This window comes from Pygocentrus nattereri, chromosome 28 (assembly GCF_015220715.1).
Source record: "Pygocentrus nattereri isolate fPygNat1 chromosome 28, fPygNat1.pri, whole genome shotgun sequence".
NCBI classification, from domain to species: domain Eukaryota; kingdom Metazoa; phylum Chordata; class Actinopteri; order Characiformes; family Serrasalmidae; genus Pygocentrus; species Pygocentrus nattereri.
This window is the reverse complement of record NC_051238.1, coordinates 6,360,370-6,380,120: the sequence shown is the minus strand read 5'-3', so window position 1 is coordinate 6,380,120 and position 19,751 is coordinate 6,360,370. Positions and strand designations below refer to the sequence as shown.

The window sequence follows — 19,751 nt, the reverse complement described above, 5'->3', positions numbered from 1 at the left end:
CCACTTCATCAGTAGTATATACAAAAACTCAAAAGACTTGTGTAGGTTAAGTGGTGATTTTGAATAATAAATAACATGGCTTTGTTGAAGACATGGTGACCCCTGGTTCTTATTCCCACTACTGTAAAGAGATACACACTATATTTGCAAAAGTTTTCAGTCACCCATCCAAATCATTGAATTCAGGTGTTCCAGTCACTTCCATGGCCACAGGTGTATAAAGCCGAGCCCCTAGGCCTGCAGACTGCTTCTACAGACATTAGTGAAAGAATGGGTCGCTCTCAGGAGCTCAGTGAATTCCAGCGTGGTACCGTGATCGGACGTCACCTGTGCAGCAAATCCAGTCGTGAAATTTCCTCACTACTAAATATTCCACAGTCCACTGTCAGTGGGATTATAACAAAGTGGAAGTGATTGGGAACGACAGCAGCTCAGCCACGAAGTGGTCGGCCACGTAAAATGACAGAGCGGTCAGCGGATGCTGAGGGGCATAGTGTGCAGAGGTCACCGACTTTCTGCAGAGTCAATCACTACAGACCTTCAAACTTCATGTGGCCTTCAGATCAGCTCAAGAACAGCGTAGAGAGCTTCATGGAATGGGTTTCCATGGCCGAGCAGCTGCATCCAAGACTTAGATCACCAAGCGCAATGCAAAGTGTGGAATGCAGTGGTGTAAAGCGCCGCCACTGGACTCTAGAGCGGTGGAGATTGAACATTAAATATCTTGTCTTTGTAGTGTATTCAGTTGAATACAGGTTGAAAAGGATTTGCAAATCATCGTATTCTGTTTTCATTTATGTTTTACACCACGTCCCAACTTCATTGGAATTGGGGTTGTATACATATGAATAAAGGACATTACATCAGCATAATTCCTGCCCAAAGTAAAATGAACCACATTAATTGTGATGTAATATATTTAGTTCACGTTGAATCAATATAATACACATTTGAATCAAGTAAATTCAAAGCAACACACTTGTCCTAGTCCAGTATTAAAGGCACCAATCCAGAGTATAAAGTACAAACACAAAGAGCAGGTCATCTGCGGTGATCAGAACTGTAGTCATTTAATAGCTAAGCACAGTTTCATGTATAAGGAATTTGTTCTGGCCAGTGCTCACACAAATATATATAAACATAATATACAATGTAATCAGAATGATATCAAATCAATCAGTCAACCAGTCTTTATTTACACTTGTAAAAACATTGAGGGGGGACCTCATTTTCAATGTAGACGAGCGTTTACAACATTAACCTCTTCAACTCCTCGGGACCACCGGTGGGTCCAAAACACACTTCGTCATGTTCTTCATAACTTTCATATTTCATCAGCTCCATTCAGAAGCTGGGCGTCGTGTGAGGCTGCAGCTCTTCTCTCCAGTCTAACAGACAGTGACGTCATTTTAAACCCTTATAATAAAAGAAGCTGAACTTTGTTTTTCTACTGAAAGTCGACCCGTTTTTCCCCAAATCTGGGCTCTAAACTATAAACAGACGGCGTCTCTTCAGTGATCTGCTCTGGAAACATCACTTTTATAAAATAACACAAAGAGCATCTGAGATTTTTGGCTCTCAGCAGTAAACTGTAAGCATGTAGTGATATGTGGAGATCATAAAACACATGTTCTGTTCATTTGAGGGAAGATTTTACAAATAAATAAATAAATAAATACATTTTTGCATTTTTGCGTGCAGTTACTGAATAATTTGCCTTATGGTTTGGTCACGTAAATTCAGATGGAAAAACCAAAATATGCCCACGTGCATAAGAGATTAAAATGATTGAAGAAGAAATTACATTGGAATTTAATCAGGTTAAACTAAAATGAACAAAACTACATAAAATTAACTGAAAAAGGGCAAGATGAATGGCAAAAGAACAATTAAGATGTGATTAAGAAAGAAAAATAGAATAAAATCAAGAAGATAAACCAGTTAATAAGATAAGAGAATAAATAGGCAAAGTAAAATTTAAAACAGTCAAGTAAAAGGATTATTAAAGGTAATAAAGTAAATGCATTGGGAAAAAAAAAGTGAAAAAAAAAAAAATAATAATAAAATTAAATAAAAAGGAAAGGTTAAACTCAACTAAAACACTTACTAAAACTCTATATATATCGCTGTTGTCGGAACAAAACTTTATATGTCTGAAATATTAACTTTACAGGAGAAGGAATAAACACAGTTTACTTTTAATGTAAGTCAATGGAGCCAGAATTTTTTCAAAGTCATTTTGGGTCATTTCTTTTGATCCATTCATCATTAAATTTGCACACAATCTAAAGAACAACAGGTATTTTCAAATTATGTCACAAACTGAAAAACTGAAACTCCCCCTCGAAACTCTCCAGGTGGTTCTCAGGTCTTTGTACTTGCACAAGCACTTCTCTTCCTCAAATCTGCACCAGTCTGAGAACTCCAAGACTTGCACGGACATCTGGAAAGCAGCCTGAACTTGTGTCCTTTCTCTTTCAGGCCAGTAAGTACCACTGGCAGAGTCAGAATGTCAAGCAGAGCGGAGTGGACGACATGGTGCTCCTGTCCAAGATCACCGAGGACGCCATCGTGGAGAACCTCAAGAAGAGATTCATGGACGACTACATCTTTGTATCCTTTTACTTCAAGACTGTAGTGGCGTCAAAAAGCAGCCATAAGTATAACACTGCAGTTCAGGGGGAAATTTCTGCATAATTGAATTGCTAAAATAATAAACACGTATTTATATATAAACACGTGTAGGTTCACTAGTGGTTTTGGATAGTAAATAAAATGTCTATATTTGTGTTGTAGTCATGGCGACCCCTGGTTCCTATCACCACCACTGTAAAGACATCAGAGTCAGCAAGTTTCTCTATAATGAACCATTTCACATCAAACCATGACCTGACCGTGGATGACCGTTTAACCCTCAAACTCCAGACTTATTTTTCCGTTTAATCTTAAATCTTACTATTGGGTCTTTCCTTGTTCAAACCCTTTGTGTGTGTTGCTGAAACAAATTTAAAATAGGGGGACTTTCTAGATTTTTATCTGTCATATTTACATTTAATTGTTAATGGAAAATGGGAAAAATGAGAAAAGCTGAGTTAAAAGCATGTTTTATATAGAAAAATGTGGGTTTGTTTTGATCGTTTTCTCGTTCGGATCTTTGATTTCAGAATGGATAGCGGTTGAACAGAAAATGTGCAGATTGGGCACATTCAGGTATTTGAAGTTTAATGGGTAATATGGCCTTGTAATGAAAGCACGCTGCTCAAGGTGACACTCATTTAAAGGTTCTTCCTCAAATCTGTGGCCTTGACAGACTTTCATTCCTTGCTGGCTTCCATTCAGTGTGGGTCACTTTAGCATTTCTGACCAAACTGCCCTTTAAATTCTCATTTCCTGTGATGAGTAGCTGAATGTCAGCTGTTAGAGAGTGCGCTCCAAAATAATATATGGCTTCATAAGATGCCTTAACCCTCTATTGCACGATGTTGCCTCAGGGCAACAAACTCAATTTCCTTAATTTACAATAACGTTATACTTATTTAAAGACAACGGAAGGGTTAAAAATAAAGGGAAAAGTTTAATTAAGTCAATAAATAATCTCGTAGTGGGCACATTTAAACCTCTTTTGTCACATTCAGTATCATTTCGTTTATTATGAGAATTTGCAGAAATATGTTTGTTACCTAGAAGCAACATCGTACGACAGTGGAATGGATTTAGCCAGTCACAAGCCAGATCTCACCACTTCAGGGAACACGGATCTACATCATTTCTTCTTACTGTCGTCTTGTGGTTTCTTTAGTTGCGATGCTGTAAAGGTGTAGGAACAAACTCTTCGGTGACACTCGTCTCTTGCATATAAAGATGTTTATTAGCATTGAGAGGTCGAAGTCACAGACAAGCCTTCGCGAACCAGCTTGGAGAGAAGAGTTTCTCTGACACATATGTTTACCACTCCAGGTTTTATACCGGTGTGGACATCTGGTTTCTGTCCTCAATTTCGATGTATGGATCTTCTTCAGCTAAATTTGGTATAAACATACGTTCTTCTCCAAAATGGCCCCAGTCGCCTAACCCCCATATATAGCATTTGTTGACGTTCAGGGGGGCCCCTATCCTGTTCAGCTGCCTCCTGAATCAGCTCCACTACTATTTCAGTCAGAGGCCCACAGGATAAACTCAACCAGAATCTACACAGTCTAATAACCAATATAATAGAAATTAATGAATAGATTAATAAATAAAATAAATAATAATAATAAATAATAATAAATAATAATAAATAAATTAAACTATAGAATTAATAAGGTCAAATTCACCACAGTTGCACAATGTTGCCTCAAGGCAACACAGTTCAAAGGGACCCCTGCACCTATGACATTATTTATTTATTTAGTCATTGCCATATCTAGAACTTCCAGAATGCCTAAAGTGATGTTTTCTCACTAAACTGGTTCCACTAAAATAGTATTGGTTAATTCCAGCTTTACTTAACAAATATGTTGGTAGTTAATCTGCAGTGTTAGGCCTTCTGTTCAGCTCCTGAAGGCCTAACCAATAAGAGAGCTGCGTGACTGTATCTACCTGTATACCTCAGAGAAAAACAATCCTGACAGGACTTTTTTTTTGTTTCAACAATTGAATCTTTCTGTTACCAACCAAAACTGAACAATGAAATAAGATCATTACTGCAATACGTACAGAGTGTAAATGATTTTAAATGATTTCTGAAAAGGCATTAGGCCTTCTTTGGTGGCACAGAATGCCCTGAGGATTCTCCACTGTTTTATACCAATCAGAACAAGTTCTGTGGCTTTTCTATCATGTTTAATGTACAGTGTAAAAATGGAAGTTTATTTAAAGTTAAGGAGCTCATATTTCGAAGATAACCATCACGTAACTAAAAATTTTTTTATTTTCCATTCGGTGCAGAATCTCCTCTCAGAATGCCGTGTAGTTCAGGACTAGGCTTAATGCCTGTCTGAGAAGCTGAGCCTTAAGTTTATGACATTTGAAATGTTGGTATCCCCCTTATTATGAAAAAGTAAGTGACCTAATTTTGGCTAATGTGTTATTTGTCTCATGCTACCCCAGACAAGCACTGACGCAGTGGGGATCAGGAGGAGCACGTGGTTCCTCTTTTCAAGCCGCGGCGTGGCTCAACATCCAGCGCTTAGCAACACACACTTCCCTGTTTCTCACTACAGATATCTGCTGGAGTTGGGCACAGAGAAAACACAGCTTTCAGGGCATTTCCAAAGACTGAGGTTTCTCATAAATCAGAATAACCAATGTGTCAAAATGCTGCTTCTGTCTTCTCAAATAATGAAGCCGGTTTAAAGGAACTGGGCTGAGTCAATGCTAACTATCTGATTTAGTTTAACATTGAACTGAGCTGAATATGAATCCTTAACTCTCATCTGCAGACCTACATCGGGCCTGTGTTGATATCGGTGAATCCGTTCAAACAGATGCCTTATTTTACAGACCGGGAGATTGAGCTTTACCAGGGAGCTGTAAGTCACTCACTGACCACATGACTACAGCATAGAGATGCACCAATCAGGAGGTTTTATTATGATTTCATCACTATAGAGCCCTGTTGATGGAATTCTTCATAAAAATAATGCTCAGCCACAACTTACTAAGGCGTGGATTCGGGATCCTAATGCGTGGCTATGACTCAATAAAAATGGGAATGAAATAATTATGTTGTTGTTTCAACTTACCAAAGCGTGAGAATGAGATGATTCAGTCATTGCCACAATTGAGTAAGGTGTGGAAATGAAAATACTGTGATGCTGACTTAACTTAGCAAACTGACTATTTAAATTGACAATTTTATTTACCCTTTTTGTTTTTTTAACCTGAAGTTCACACTGTCTATTGATCAAATTTGCATTATAAGTAGAATTTTTTTACATATGGGCAGACTATTGCAGGTCTTAGATGAAAAGTCCCCCACCTATTTAAATAGGCTGATATTGTAAATAATAATTCTGTTCTTAATATCTTGCCTGGTAGAGAAAAGGTTAAAGAAATCTTAACAAAAACATGATGAAAATAAGGTGCTTTACCCCATGAAGCTCCAATGACCAGACTAAAATATTACATTGTCTGCTGTGTGTCCTGGGGCAAAGATCTGCAGCCTGTTTGCATGTTTTCTATATTAGTTTGCAAAAATGTATGTTAAATGGAAAATGTTTCAGCTGAAGGAACATCTGACAAAAGCTCAACCTTGGAAATGAAACTAAAGTCCACCCCCCTTGTCTGATGTCCGCACTCATCAGCACTCCAACCATTCAGATGATTTGGACCAAACATTTTCAATATGTGCTTCTAACAACAGCTTGGAAAAGAAAACGATTCAATTATTATTTAAAACCTGCTCTTCATAACATGGAAGACACTCTGATGAACCTGAAGCTAAGAAGATAAATATACTCAAAATATTAGCATGATGTTGTTTTATCATTGACTAAAGCTTTCAGGATTTTTCTGTATTAACCATCTGGGGTCCACGAACATGAGCATCAAATTGGATGTTTCTATATTTGTTTCTATCTTTGTGATAATCCAATGCAGAAATACGGTTCAAACAATTCCTGACAAAATCTGTAGTCTCTCTTTATATTCCATCTAATCACAAGATCGTACAAGACTCACACCCGGAGTTATGAGCCTGTGAAGAGGGGCTGAGGTACACGTCATCTGCCTCTCACCGTGTGGAACTGGTGGATTTGTGGACATTCAGGAAAACATTATGGACTGACCGTCACACCAGAAACCCTTCATTCTTCATTCAGCCCACATCCGGAGACTCGTGTGAAATGGCGTGGAGAGTTTACAGCTGCTGAAGCTGCTACAGCAGTTTTGGAAAGTAGCAACAAGAATAACAGAACATTTAAATACAAAACACATGAGGATCATTACATGCAAGAGTGAATTTAAGAAGACATGCACAAATCGAGAAAATCACCTCAGAGCCAAGAGGGAAAAGTCAAAAATCAGACGTCGCTCAGGAAATGACTCAGACAACACAATGTCTCCAAACATTTGATGGGTAGTGTGGGCGCTCACAATCATTCACTCTTTGTCTCACACGATCTCTCCTCTGTGTCTGACTGTACCTCTCTGCCTTTCTTTGTTTTGTCTGTCTCCGCATCTCTCTCTCTCTCTCTCCCCCACCCCAGGCACAGTATGAGAATCCTCCACACATCTACGCCTTAACGGATAACATGTACAGGAACATGTTGATTGACAGTGAGAATCAGTGCGTCATAATCAGGTGACTTCAATCTAATAAGCCATTGATTGGTTCTGTTCTTAAGCATTGAAAAAAAAAAGTGTTTACCCTTCTTACTTACTTACAAGAGTAACAGCTTCCATTAGTTTGGCTCAAGAAGAGCTCCAGTACATTTGCATTCAATTAACCCTTTGAAGTCCAGAGTTATCACTGTTGTCTTGCTATGTTATTCAATTAACGCACAGTTCATTAAAGTAATTACACAATTACAGTACCATGTAGTCATGTGATGAATGAATATTTACTCAGTTTTCACTGTGTACCACCTGAGTCCACACTTCTTACTCTTTAGGTTTGTTTATATGTCAAACAATGTCAACAATAAGGCCTATCACTAACATTTTAGCTGACATTTTATTATCATATTAATAAATGCAGTTACTTTAATCATCTTTTTCCTGATGTTGGACCTTTTAAAGTGGCTAATTAGCTATCTTAGAAGACAAAGCTCTCTCTTCTTAGAAGATCTCTCCTAGAAGTTAATACATCGTAGCTCCCAGCTGACGACAGGAACAGCTGAAGCTTCACCCCTTATACAGGCAATAGCCTGTCAGCAGCCCCAACGTTTTATTACACACTTCAACAACATTAGAATACCTCAATCAGTTTGCACTGAAGTCGCTGTAGTTACTAAATAATGAGCCTGAGTATGTGATTAGCCTGGGACTCACTGCTGCCCCCTAAAGGTGTTGTTTAAGCCGCGCTAAGTAACATTTGGGGATTTGGAGACCTCTCTGGTAGAAGTGTGTTACTGCACCCAACACGCAAAACACTTTGTAACATAGATTGTGCTTTGGACCCCAGAAGTGGATGAACCTGGTGATTGTGAGTGCAGTAAGAGAGAGTTCAAAGAAAACTCAGTCAAAACTTGGTAAAGGACATTTCTTTCAAGAATGTGAGTGAATTATCTGCTATTGTCATCGTATCATCATCCGTATAAAGTTGATTTTGCATTTGAGACATAACATTAAAGCGGACCTCCTTTCTGAGTCTGTGCATGTGACGTTAAATTGTAAAGGCGTGTGGCATCAACCGAAAAACTCACCCCAGAACCTCTGCCTTTAAATTATTATTATTATAGGCTTCACAGGGCGACTTGCAGCAGTATATGCACACCGTATTTTAGCGTTCTCTTGACTCAGTAATGCTACCGTTTCCAATTTTAACACAAAAATCGTAAATAGTGCAGCTTTAACAAACATAAAATAAACAAACATTGCTCACCGCCACCCTCTAAATGTGTTATAGGACCAGGCAGAAGTAAAACCTATGTAGTGACTCAATAAAAGCATTTTCTGTTTTCTTTATTTTCATTTATTTGTCTAAAGCAAACAGATGACCCCCCCCCATGTTAAATAGGTGGGGGTGGCAATGTATGAATATTCAAAAAGACAAAACTGTATAATTAATCAAAGTTTTTAATGATTTAGAGTAAGTACATGATATCTTAATGCAGTGGTTCTCAGGCCAGTCCTGATGGACCCCCAGCTGTTCCATACTTTTGCTCTTACCCACCTGAACTGAGAATACTGAACACCTGGTACAGGTGCATTGCAAGCCAAGTTCTAATAATAATGTGGCCTGGCTGGGGGCCGTGACTAGTCAGAGAACTGCTGCATGAACATATTAACACTGCTGACCTCTGCCTTCATATAAATTCTCCATAAGGCGTGGCAGTGAATTAATACAGGCTGGAACTGACTCAGTGTTTTACTTTCATTATTATAGATGCTGCCTTTAAAACGAGGTGCCTCATCCACTTTGCTGCCTTTTCTCTTGGTTTCTCAGAAGTGCTGAGGAACTAAGACTGAGCATCATTTCCTGCTTGATTAGCAGAACTGCTAAGGCTTCTGCTCACCACAGCTCCGTGCTGTCAGTCCAGTGCTTGGTTTAGAATGGTTTCAGACATTGACCTCTGACCCTCGGCCTCCAGGACGACGCCTGACGAGTCATTTTTAGATTAGAGAGGCAAAATCTAGCCAATTTCTACCCAAAGGCATTTTTGAAGTGTGTCAGCTGTTCCACTTCCTGTGACCTTAATGCCCTGCTGTGTTTCATGTGTTTGTTTTCATATATTATTAGGACAAAATGCCCTGTGTGTATATGTGTGCATACATATATATGCATGTGTTATGCATGTGGGACATATAACCCCATGTCCTGACATTCTACTAAAACAAACCTGTGGGTATGTGTGTGTGTCTGTAGTGGAGAGAGCGGCGCAGGGAAGACGGTAGCTGCTAAATACATCATGGGCTACATCTCCAAAGTGTCTGGTGGTGGAGGCAAAGTTCAGGTACAGAGAATTTTCTAAAGTTTGGCTCTGGTTTATTCCAGCTCACAACAAACGTAAGAGCTGTACAGCTCTGACTAACCTGGTTCAGGTATGCAGGGAGCCAAAAAAACAAAAACTGGACTGTCTGTGCTGTGTATATATATATATATATTTCAAGAAGATTCTAAATTGTACCCAAATAATAGAATCAAATCACATTGTGGTGAAATCTGAGATTTCATGAGTTGGATACTTTGGTCACCAGCTCTCCTCCTGGAGATCTACTTTCCTGCAGAGCTTAGTTCCAACCTGCAGCTAACACTTACCTAACGCTAATGTATATGACCCAGCCAATCGAGGGCTTCCGAAGAAGTTCATCTGCTGGAATGCGTTAGATCTCCAGGACCAGGGTTGGTGACCACTGTCCTAAAGAATTGCAGGTCTTGCTGAATCACTGGTGTGATGTCATGGATGTCACGGATGTCATGGGGGGGGGGGGGGGGGGGGGGGTTAAGCAATCAGAAATGTTTCAGGGAGTTTCAGGTCAGAACTGTAGATTACAGGGAGCCAAGTTGGGCATTTAAATGCTTTTCATTATCACAGAATCATCACATACAGAAGAACAGCTCTGGTCTTTGATACATGTGTGTTTTTGTTGCTCCTCAGCATGTGAAGGACATTATCCTGCAGTCTAACCCTCTGCTGGAGGCCTTTGGCAACGCTAAGACTGTCCGTAACAACAACTCCAGTCGCTTTGTAAGTTTCCCGCTCATAACGGCTCCTCCACACATTTAAAGTGATGTGAAAAATGTCATTGCCCCCCTTTACCCCAATTGTAATCCATCAGCCAAGACATGAAGTTTGCTTCTTTAGTTTTGCGCTGGAGCTACGCGCTCATGTAGCTAATAAAACAGCAACAAGCTCTTGCACATCAATTAGCATCAAGCAAACTGCACAGTCATTTTTGTTCTTTGGACGCTGCTTCTGGTTGCACATCTCCCTTTCACTAATCAACAGTAGCGTCATTACTGCCAATCTGCTGCGCTAGCTAGCTGTCGTTTCAGTGCGTGCTGTCAGAAAGCTGCGACAGGAAGCTCTTCCTCTTTTAGAAAGTGATTCATTACCAACACCACTTTCTTTACTGGATTTACACCACCTCCATGTGAATAAACCACATCGCATCAACTCAGTTCTTGCCAAAAATTAGCAAAATGAGCCACCGTAACTGTGATGTTATATATTACAGTAATGTACAGTACTGCGCAAAAGTCTCAAGACACTTTCAAAATCGATTTATTTGTGTAGTTTGTGTTTATTTGCTGAGAAATGTGTTAATATTTGAATAAACAAAATTTATAGAATATTAATTAATAATGATACAAATAATAAATAGTGATTTTCTGGACATTAGTGTGTTTGTTTAACCATTTGCAAGCCTCTCCTCGAGGAAGCCCAGTATTACAGTATTATATGTAGTTAAAAAGCAGCTCCTGGTTTGACCAATCAGTGCTCAGTAAATTGAGCTCATGATGTAATTGATGATATTAACGAGTCTCTGTGGTAGAAATTCTTGTTACTTTTTATTGTTTTTCTGTTTATTTGAATTATGTATTTGAATGAAGTTGGTGAAAACAAGCTACACAGCTGGTGTTTATTTGTGTCATGTTCTGTGAAATCATGTGGTTTGTGGTACTCAGTGACTGGAGCTGTCACTCAAATCCTTTTGATCCACTTGGTCAGCGCAGAAAAAATGCTCAAACTTAGGGCGCCTGGAGTGGCGCACAGAAAACAGGGGACATGAGCCTCATCCTGGCTCATCATGCAAATAGCAAGCATATATCAGGCCACGGACTTGATTAGGTTAATGCCCCGCTCACTGTACGCCACTGCTGGTCCACCCTTGGTCTACCCAGATTATTGTCCTGCATACAATGTCTGACTACCTTGGTAGCAAGAGGATAGTAGACCAATGTTGGCCCGCTGATGGCAGAGCTGGTGGTCCACTGTTGTTTTGCTTCACGTTTTCCACTTTATCAAGCCAGCAGACTGATATATGCCCACTGTCTGGGTCGTTTTTAATCCCCTCAAACAGATTTTAAACGTGACTTTTATCTTGGAAAATACACTAAGAGAAATATTGCAACCAACTGAGAGGAGAAAATGAATGACTAGGCTTGATAGAAAATGATTTCATAGAAAATCTTGTTGCTCATACTGTGCTAACTTTAAATGATTTACTAAACTAGAGTGCAAAAGACGACGAAAGATGTCAGGAAAAGAGGTGAACAGGGCTTTGAGTGGAAAATGAATGAAGAAATGTGGTAACACTCTGTTCAACCACCGTTAGGCCACACTGTAAATGCTGATCAAGAAGCCAGTCGGCTGCCAGCTTTGCCATCAGCGGTGCCAACTCTTGCTATCTAAACTTTTGCCTCAAACTGTCTTAAGTTGTTATTTTCACCAGACTTGCTTATGTGGTTTCTAACACTGTATGATGCACTTATTTTGAAACATGTGCACAGTCATGGACAGAGATCAAGCTTTGAGGTAGCTGCTGGTGTTTTTGGTCCATGTTTACAGATATAATGTGTCACACAGTGATAGAAAGCCACATAAGGAAGTCTATTAGAGATACTCAACAACTCCACATAGTCTGTTATGATGTAAGTACTAAGATTCCTAAGTGCTAACTGGTTACCCGTCAGCTTCAGTTACTTATTATTACATTAGACTCGTGACTCCAGCGCAGAAGTAAAGAGGTAAACGTCTTTACTCAGCGTGCTCTGACTGACCTGTGTGCAGTGTAAAGGGGAAACGTCAGTATTCGCTCCATCACAGCTGCACGTTTTGATGATCACTCAGTCTTTTTTAATTAACAGGGCAAATACTTTGAGATCCAGTTCAGCAGAGGAGGAGAGCCGGACGGAGGCAAAATCTCCAACTTCCTGCTGGAGAAGTCTCGAGTTGTGAGCCAGAACGAGAACGAGAGGAACTTCCACATTTTCTACCAGGTCAGTTGAGGGGGTGGTCAAAGATTGAAAGGGAGAGAGACAGAAAGAGAGAGATTGAGAGGGAGAAAGAGAGAGAGAGAAAAAGAGGGAGAGAAACTGAGACAGAGAAAGTGAGGGAGAGTGATTGAGACAGGGAGCGAGAGAGAGAAAAGAGAGAGAGAGGCAAAGAAACAAAGAAAGAGATTGAAAGGAAGAGAGAGCTTGAGAGAGAAAGAGAGAGAGAGAAATTGAAAGGGGGAGCAAGAGAGTGGAGAGAGTGAAGGAGAAAGAAAAAGAGAAAGAGAGATTGAGAGGGAGAGTGGGGGACAGAGAGAGAGAGAGAGAGGGAGAAAGAAAAAGAGATTGAAAGGGAGAGGGAGAAAGAAAAAGAGAAAGAGAGATTGAGAGGGAGAGTGGGGGACAGAGAGAGAGAGAGAGAGAGGGAGAAAGAAAAGATTGAAAGGGAGAGGGAGAAAGAAAGAGAGATTGAGAGGGAGGGAGGGAGAGAGAGAGAGAGAGAGAGAGAGAGAGAGAGAGAGAGAATGAGAAAAGAAGAGAATGAGAAGAAAATAGTTCAGGGGGTTTTTACTATATGCAAAATCGAACCCACCGGTTGTGAGCTGTTTATATGGATGCTGACCGGCTCTTCACTCTAATGCCCAGCAGACAGTAGAGACAAGCAGCGGCTCACAGTTTAGCAGAGGGACTGAGAGAGAAACAGAGGAAGAGAGAGAGGAAGAACATGGGCGAAAGTGAGAGAGTGAGGTGGAGGTACAGAGATAACGTGCGAGTGCCAGGCCGTGCTGCTGTGTTTGTGGGGGTGTTTGGGTTTCAGTCTCTCCCACTGTCAGTGATATTACAATGTTTTCCTTCTTCTCACGTGTTTTTCTCAGTACAGCTTTTTCAACCAGATCACATTCTTTCAGAACTGTTTTCATTCACCTTTTCTTACATTTACTCTGACCCTACATTTACTCTGACCCTACATTTACTCTGACCCTACATTTACACTGGCCTAGCATTTACGCTGACCCTACATTTACGCTGACCCTACATTAAATCTGACCCTACATTTACACTGGCCCAGCATTTACGCTGACCCTACATTTACTCTGACCCTACATTTACACTGGCCCAGCATTTACGCTGACCCTACATTTACACTGACCCTACATTTACTCTGACCCTACATTTACACTGGACCAGCATTTACGCTGACCCTACATTTACTCTGACCCTACATTTACACTGGCCCAGCATTTACGCTGACCCTACATTTACTCTGACCCTACATTTACTCTGACCCTACATTTACACTGGACCAGCATTTACGCTGACCCTACATTTACTCTGACCCTACATTTACACTGGCCCAGCATTTACGCTGACCCTACATTTACTCTGACCCTACATTTACTCTGACCCTACATTTACACTGGCCCAGCATTTACGCTGACCCTACATATACGCTGACCCTACATTTACACTGGCCCAGCATTTACACTGGCCCAGCATTTACGCTGACCCTACCTTTACTCTGACCCTACATTTACACTGGCCCAGCATTTACGCTGACCCTACATATACTGTGACCCTACATTTATACTGGCCCAGCATTTACGCTGACCCTACATTTACGCTGACCCTACATTTACTCTGACCCTACATTTACACTGACCCAGCATTTACGCTGACACTACATTTACTCTGACCCTACATTTACACGGGCCCAGCATTTACGCTGACCCTACATTTACTCTGACCCTACATTTACACTGGCCCAGCATTTACGCTGACCCTACATTTACTCTGAACCTACATTTACACTGGCCCAGCATTTACGCTGACCCTACATTTACTCTGACCCTACATTTACACTGGCCCAGCATTTACGCTGACCCTACATATACTCGGACCCTACATTTACACTGGCCCAGCATTTACGCTGACCCTACATTTATGCTGACCCTACATTTACTCTGACCCTACATTTACACTGACCCAGCATTTACGCTGACACTACATTTACTCTGACCCTACATTTACACGGGCCCAGCATTTACGCTGACCCTACATTTACTCTGACCCTACATTTACACTGGCCCAGCATTTACGCTGACCCTACATTTACTCTGAACCTACATTTACACTGGCCCAGCATTTACGCTGACCCTACATTTACTCTGACCCTACATTTACACTGGCTCAGCATTTATGCTGAACCTACATTTACTCTTACCCTACATTTACACTGGCCCTGCATTTACTCTGACCCTACCTTTACTCTGACCCTACATTTACACTGGCCCAGCATTTACGCTGACCCTACCTTTACTCTGACCCTACATTTACACTGGCCCAGCATTTACGCTGACCCTACATTTACTCTGACCCTACATTTACGCTGACCCTACATTTACTCTGACCCTCCATTTACACAGGCCCAGCATTTACGCTGACCCTACATTTACTCTGACCTACATTTACACTGGCCCAGCATTTACGCTGACCCTACATTTACTCTGACCCTACATTTACACTGCCCCAGCATTTACGCTGACCCTACATTTACACTGGCCCAGCATTTACGCTGACCCTACATTTACGCTGGCCCAGCATTTACGCTTGCCCAGCATTTACGCTGACCCTACATTTATGCTGACCCTACATTTACTCTGACCCTACATTTACACTGGCCCAGCATTTACGCTGACCCTACCTTTACTCTGACCCTACATTTACACTGGCCCAGCATTTACGCTGACCCTACCTTTACTCTGACCCTACATTTACACTGGCCCTGCATTTACTCTGACCCTACATTTACACTGGCCCAGCATTTACGCTGACCCTACCTTTACTCTGACCCTACATTTACACTGGCCCAGCATTTACGCTGACCCTACATTTACTCTGACCCTACATTTACACTGGCCCAGCATTTACGCTGACCCTACATTTACTCTGACCCTACATTTACACTGGCCCTGCATTTACGCTGACCCTACATTTACACTTGCCCAGCATTTACGCTGACCCTACATTTACGCTGAGCCTACATTTACTCTGACCCTACATTTACACTGGCCCAGCATTTACGCTGACCCTACATTTACTCTGACCCTACATTTACTCTGACCTACATTTACACTGCCCTACATTTACACTGCCCCTACATTTACTCTGACCTGACATTTATGCTGACCCGACGTTTATGCTGACCTGACATTTACACTGCCCTTACATTTACGCTGACCTGATGTTTACGCTGACCCGACATTTACACTGCCCCTACATTTACTCTGACTTGACATTTACGCTGACCCGACGTTTATGCTGACCCGACATTTACACTGCCCCTACATTTACTCTGATCCGACGTTTACAATGACCCGACATTTACACTGCCCCTACATTTACGCTGACCCGACGTTTACACTGACCCGACATTTACACTGGCCCTTACATTTACACTGCCCCAGCATTTACGCTGACCCTACCTTTACGCTGACCCTACATTTACGCTGACCCTACATTTACACTGTCCCAGCATTTACGCTGACCCTACATTTACTCTGACCCTGACCTGACGTTTACACTGACCCAACATTTACACAGGCCCAGCATTTACGCTGACCCTACATTTACTCTGACCCTACATTTACACTGGCCCAGCATTTACGCTGACCCTACATTTACTCTGACCCTACATTTACACTGGCCCAGCATTTATGCTGACCCTACATTTACACTGGCCCAGCATTTACGCTGACCCTACATTTACGCTGACCCAGCATTTACGCTGGCCCAGCATTTACGCTGACCCTACATTTATGCTGACCCTACATTTACTCTGACCCTACATTTACACTGGCCCAGCATTTACGCTGACCCTACCTTTACTCTGACCCTACATTTACACTGGCCCAGCATTTACGCTGACCCTACCTGTACTCTGACCCTACATTTACACTGGCCCTGCATTTACTCTGACCCTACATTTACACTGGCCAAGCATTTACGCTGACCCTACCTTTACTCTGACCCTACATTTACACTGGCCCAGCATTTACGCTGACCCTACATTTACTCTGACCCTACATTTACACTGGCCCAGCATTTACGCTGACCCTACATTTACTCTGACCCTACATTTACACTGGCCCTGCATTTACGCTGACCCTACATTTACACTTGCCCAGCATTTACGCTGACCCTACATTTACGCTGAGCCTACATTTACTCTGACCCTACATTTACACTGGCCCAGCATTTACGCTGACCCTACATTTACTCTGACCCTACATTTACTCTGACCTACATTTACACTGACCCGACATTTACGCTGACCCGACGTTTACACTGCCCCTACATTTACACTGACCTGACATTTACGCTGACCTGACGTTTACACTGACCCAACATTTACACTGACCCGACATTTACGCTGACCCGACGTTTACACTGCCCCTACATTTACGCTGACCTGACATTTACGCTGACCCGACGTTTACACTGCCCCTACATTTACGCTGACCTGACATTTACGCTGACCCGACGTTTACACTGCCCCTACATTTACGCTGACCTGACATTTACGCTGACCCGACGTTTATGCTGACCTGACATTTACACTGCCCCTACATTTTCTCTGACCTGACATTTACGCTGACCCGACGTTTATGCTGACCCGACATCTACACTGCCCCTACATTTACACTGGCCCAGCATTTACGCTGACCCTACCTTTACTCTGACCCTACATTTACACTGGCCCAGCATTTACGCTGACCCTACCTTTACTCTGACCCTACATTTACACTGGCCCTGCATTTACTCTGACCCTACATTTACACTGGCCAAGCATTTACGCTGACCCTACCTTTTCTCTGACCCTACATTTACACTGGCCCAGCATTTACGCTGACCCTACATTTACTCTGACCCTACATTTACACTGGCCCAGCATTTACGCTGACCCTACATTTACTCTGACCCTACATTTACACTGGCCCTGCATTTACGCTGACCCTACATTTACACTTGCCCAGCATTTACGCTGACCCTACATTTACGCTGAGCCTACATTTACTCTGACCCTACATTTACACTGGCCCAGCATTTACGCTGACCCTACATTTACTCTGACCCTACATTTACTCTGACCTACATTTACACTGCCCTACATTTACACTGCCCCTACATTTACTCTGACCTGACATTTATGCTGACCCGACGTTTATGCTGACCTGACATTTACACTGCCCCTACATTTACGCTGACCTGATGTTTACGCTGACCCGACATTTACACTGCCCCTACATTTACTCTGACTTGACATTTACGCTGACCCGACGTTTATGCTGACCCGACATTTACACTGCCCCTACATTTACTCTGATCCGACGTTTACAATGACCCGACATTTACACTGCCCCTACATTTACGCTGACCCGACGTTTATACTGACCCGACATTTACACTGCCCCTACATTTACACTGCCCCTACATTTACGCTGACCCGACGTTTACACTGATCCGACATTTACACTGTCCCTACATTTACGCTGACCCGACGTTTACACTGATCCGACATTTACACTGTCCCTACATTTACGCTGACCCGACGTTTATGCTGACCCGTCGTTTACACTGACCTGACATTTACACTGCCCCTACATTTACGCTGACCCGACGTTTACACTGCCCCTACATTTACACTGCCCTTACATTTACGCTGACCCGACGTTTACACTGACCCAACATTTACACTGACCCGACATTTACACTGCCCCTACATTTACGCTGACCCGACGTTTACACTGCCCCTACATTTACACTGACCTGACATTTACGCTGACCTGACGTTTACACTGACCCAACATTTACACTGACCCGACATTTACGCTGACCCGACGTTTACACTGCCCCTACATTTACGCTGACCTGACATTTACGCTGACCCGACGTTTACACTGCCCCTACATTTACGCTGACCTGACATTTACGCTGACCCGACGTTTACACTGCCCCTACATTTACGCTGACCTGACATTTACGCTGACCCGACGTTTATGCTGACCTGACATTTACACTGCCCCTACATTTACGCTGACCCGACGTTTATACTGACCCGACATTTACACTGCCCCTACATTTACACTGCCCCTACATTTACGCTGACCCGACGTTTACACTGATCCGACATTTACACTGTCCCTACATTTACGCTGACCCGACGTTTACACTGATCCGACATTTACACTGTCCCTACATTTACGCTGACCCGACGTTTATGCTGACCCGTCGTTTACACTGACCTGACATTTACACTGCCCCTACATTTACGCTGACCCGACGTTTACACTGCCCCTACATTTACACTGCCCTTACATTTACGCTGACCCGACGTTTACACTGACCCAACATTTACACTGACCCGACATTTACACTGCCCCTACATTTACGCTGACCCGACGTTTACACTGCCCCTACATTTACACTGACCTGACATTTACGCTGACCTGACGTTTACACTGACCCAACATTTACACTGACCCGACATTTACGCTGACCCGACGTTTACACTGCCCCTACATTTACGCTGACCTGACATTTACGCTGACCCGACGTTTACACTGCCCCTACATTTACGCTGACCTGACATTTACGCTGACCCGACGTTTACACTGCCCCTACATTTACGCTGACCTGACATTTACGCTGACCCGACGTTTATGCTGACCTGACATTTACACTGCCCCTACATTTTCTCTGACCTGACATTTACGCTGACCCGACGTTTATGCTGACCCGACATCTACACTGCCCCTACATTTACGCTGACGCAACGTTTACACTGATCCGACATTTACATTGCCCCTACATTTACACTGCCCCTACATTTACGCTGACCCGACGTTTGCACTGATCCGACATTTACACTGCCCCAACATTTACACTGCCCCAACATTTACACTGCCCCTACATTTACGCTGCCCCGACGTTTGTGCTGACCCGTCGTTTACACTGACCTGACATTTACACTGCCCCTACATTTACGCTGACGCAACGTTTACACTGCCCCTACATTTACACTGCCCCAACATTTACACTGCCCCTACATTTACGCTGACCCAACATTTACGCTGACCCAACATTTACACTGCCCCTACATTTACAC

The 19,751-nt window shown here is 42.4% G+C and overlaps 1 protein-coding gene across 1 annotated transcript in view; it reads left to right on the top strand.

Annotated features, from left to right (window-relative positions):
- The window catches only part of myo1f (myosin IF), a 71,626-nt gene that overhangs the window by 13,213 nt on the left and 38,662 nt on the right, over positions 1-19,751 (top strand). The window contains exons 2-7 of the mRNA XM_017686497.2: positions 2,482-2,613; positions 5,424-5,513; positions 7,191-7,285; positions 9,512-9,599; positions 10,245-10,334; positions 12,458-12,589. Coding sequence (XP_017541986.1) covers positions 2,482-2,613; positions 5,424-5,513; positions 7,191-7,285; positions 9,512-9,599; positions 10,245-10,334; positions 12,458-12,589 — 627 coding nt within the window. The remainder of the gene's footprint in view (positions 1-2,481; positions 2,614-5,423; positions 5,514-7,190; positions 7,286-9,511; positions 9,600-10,244; positions 10,335-12,457; positions 12,590-19,751) is intronic.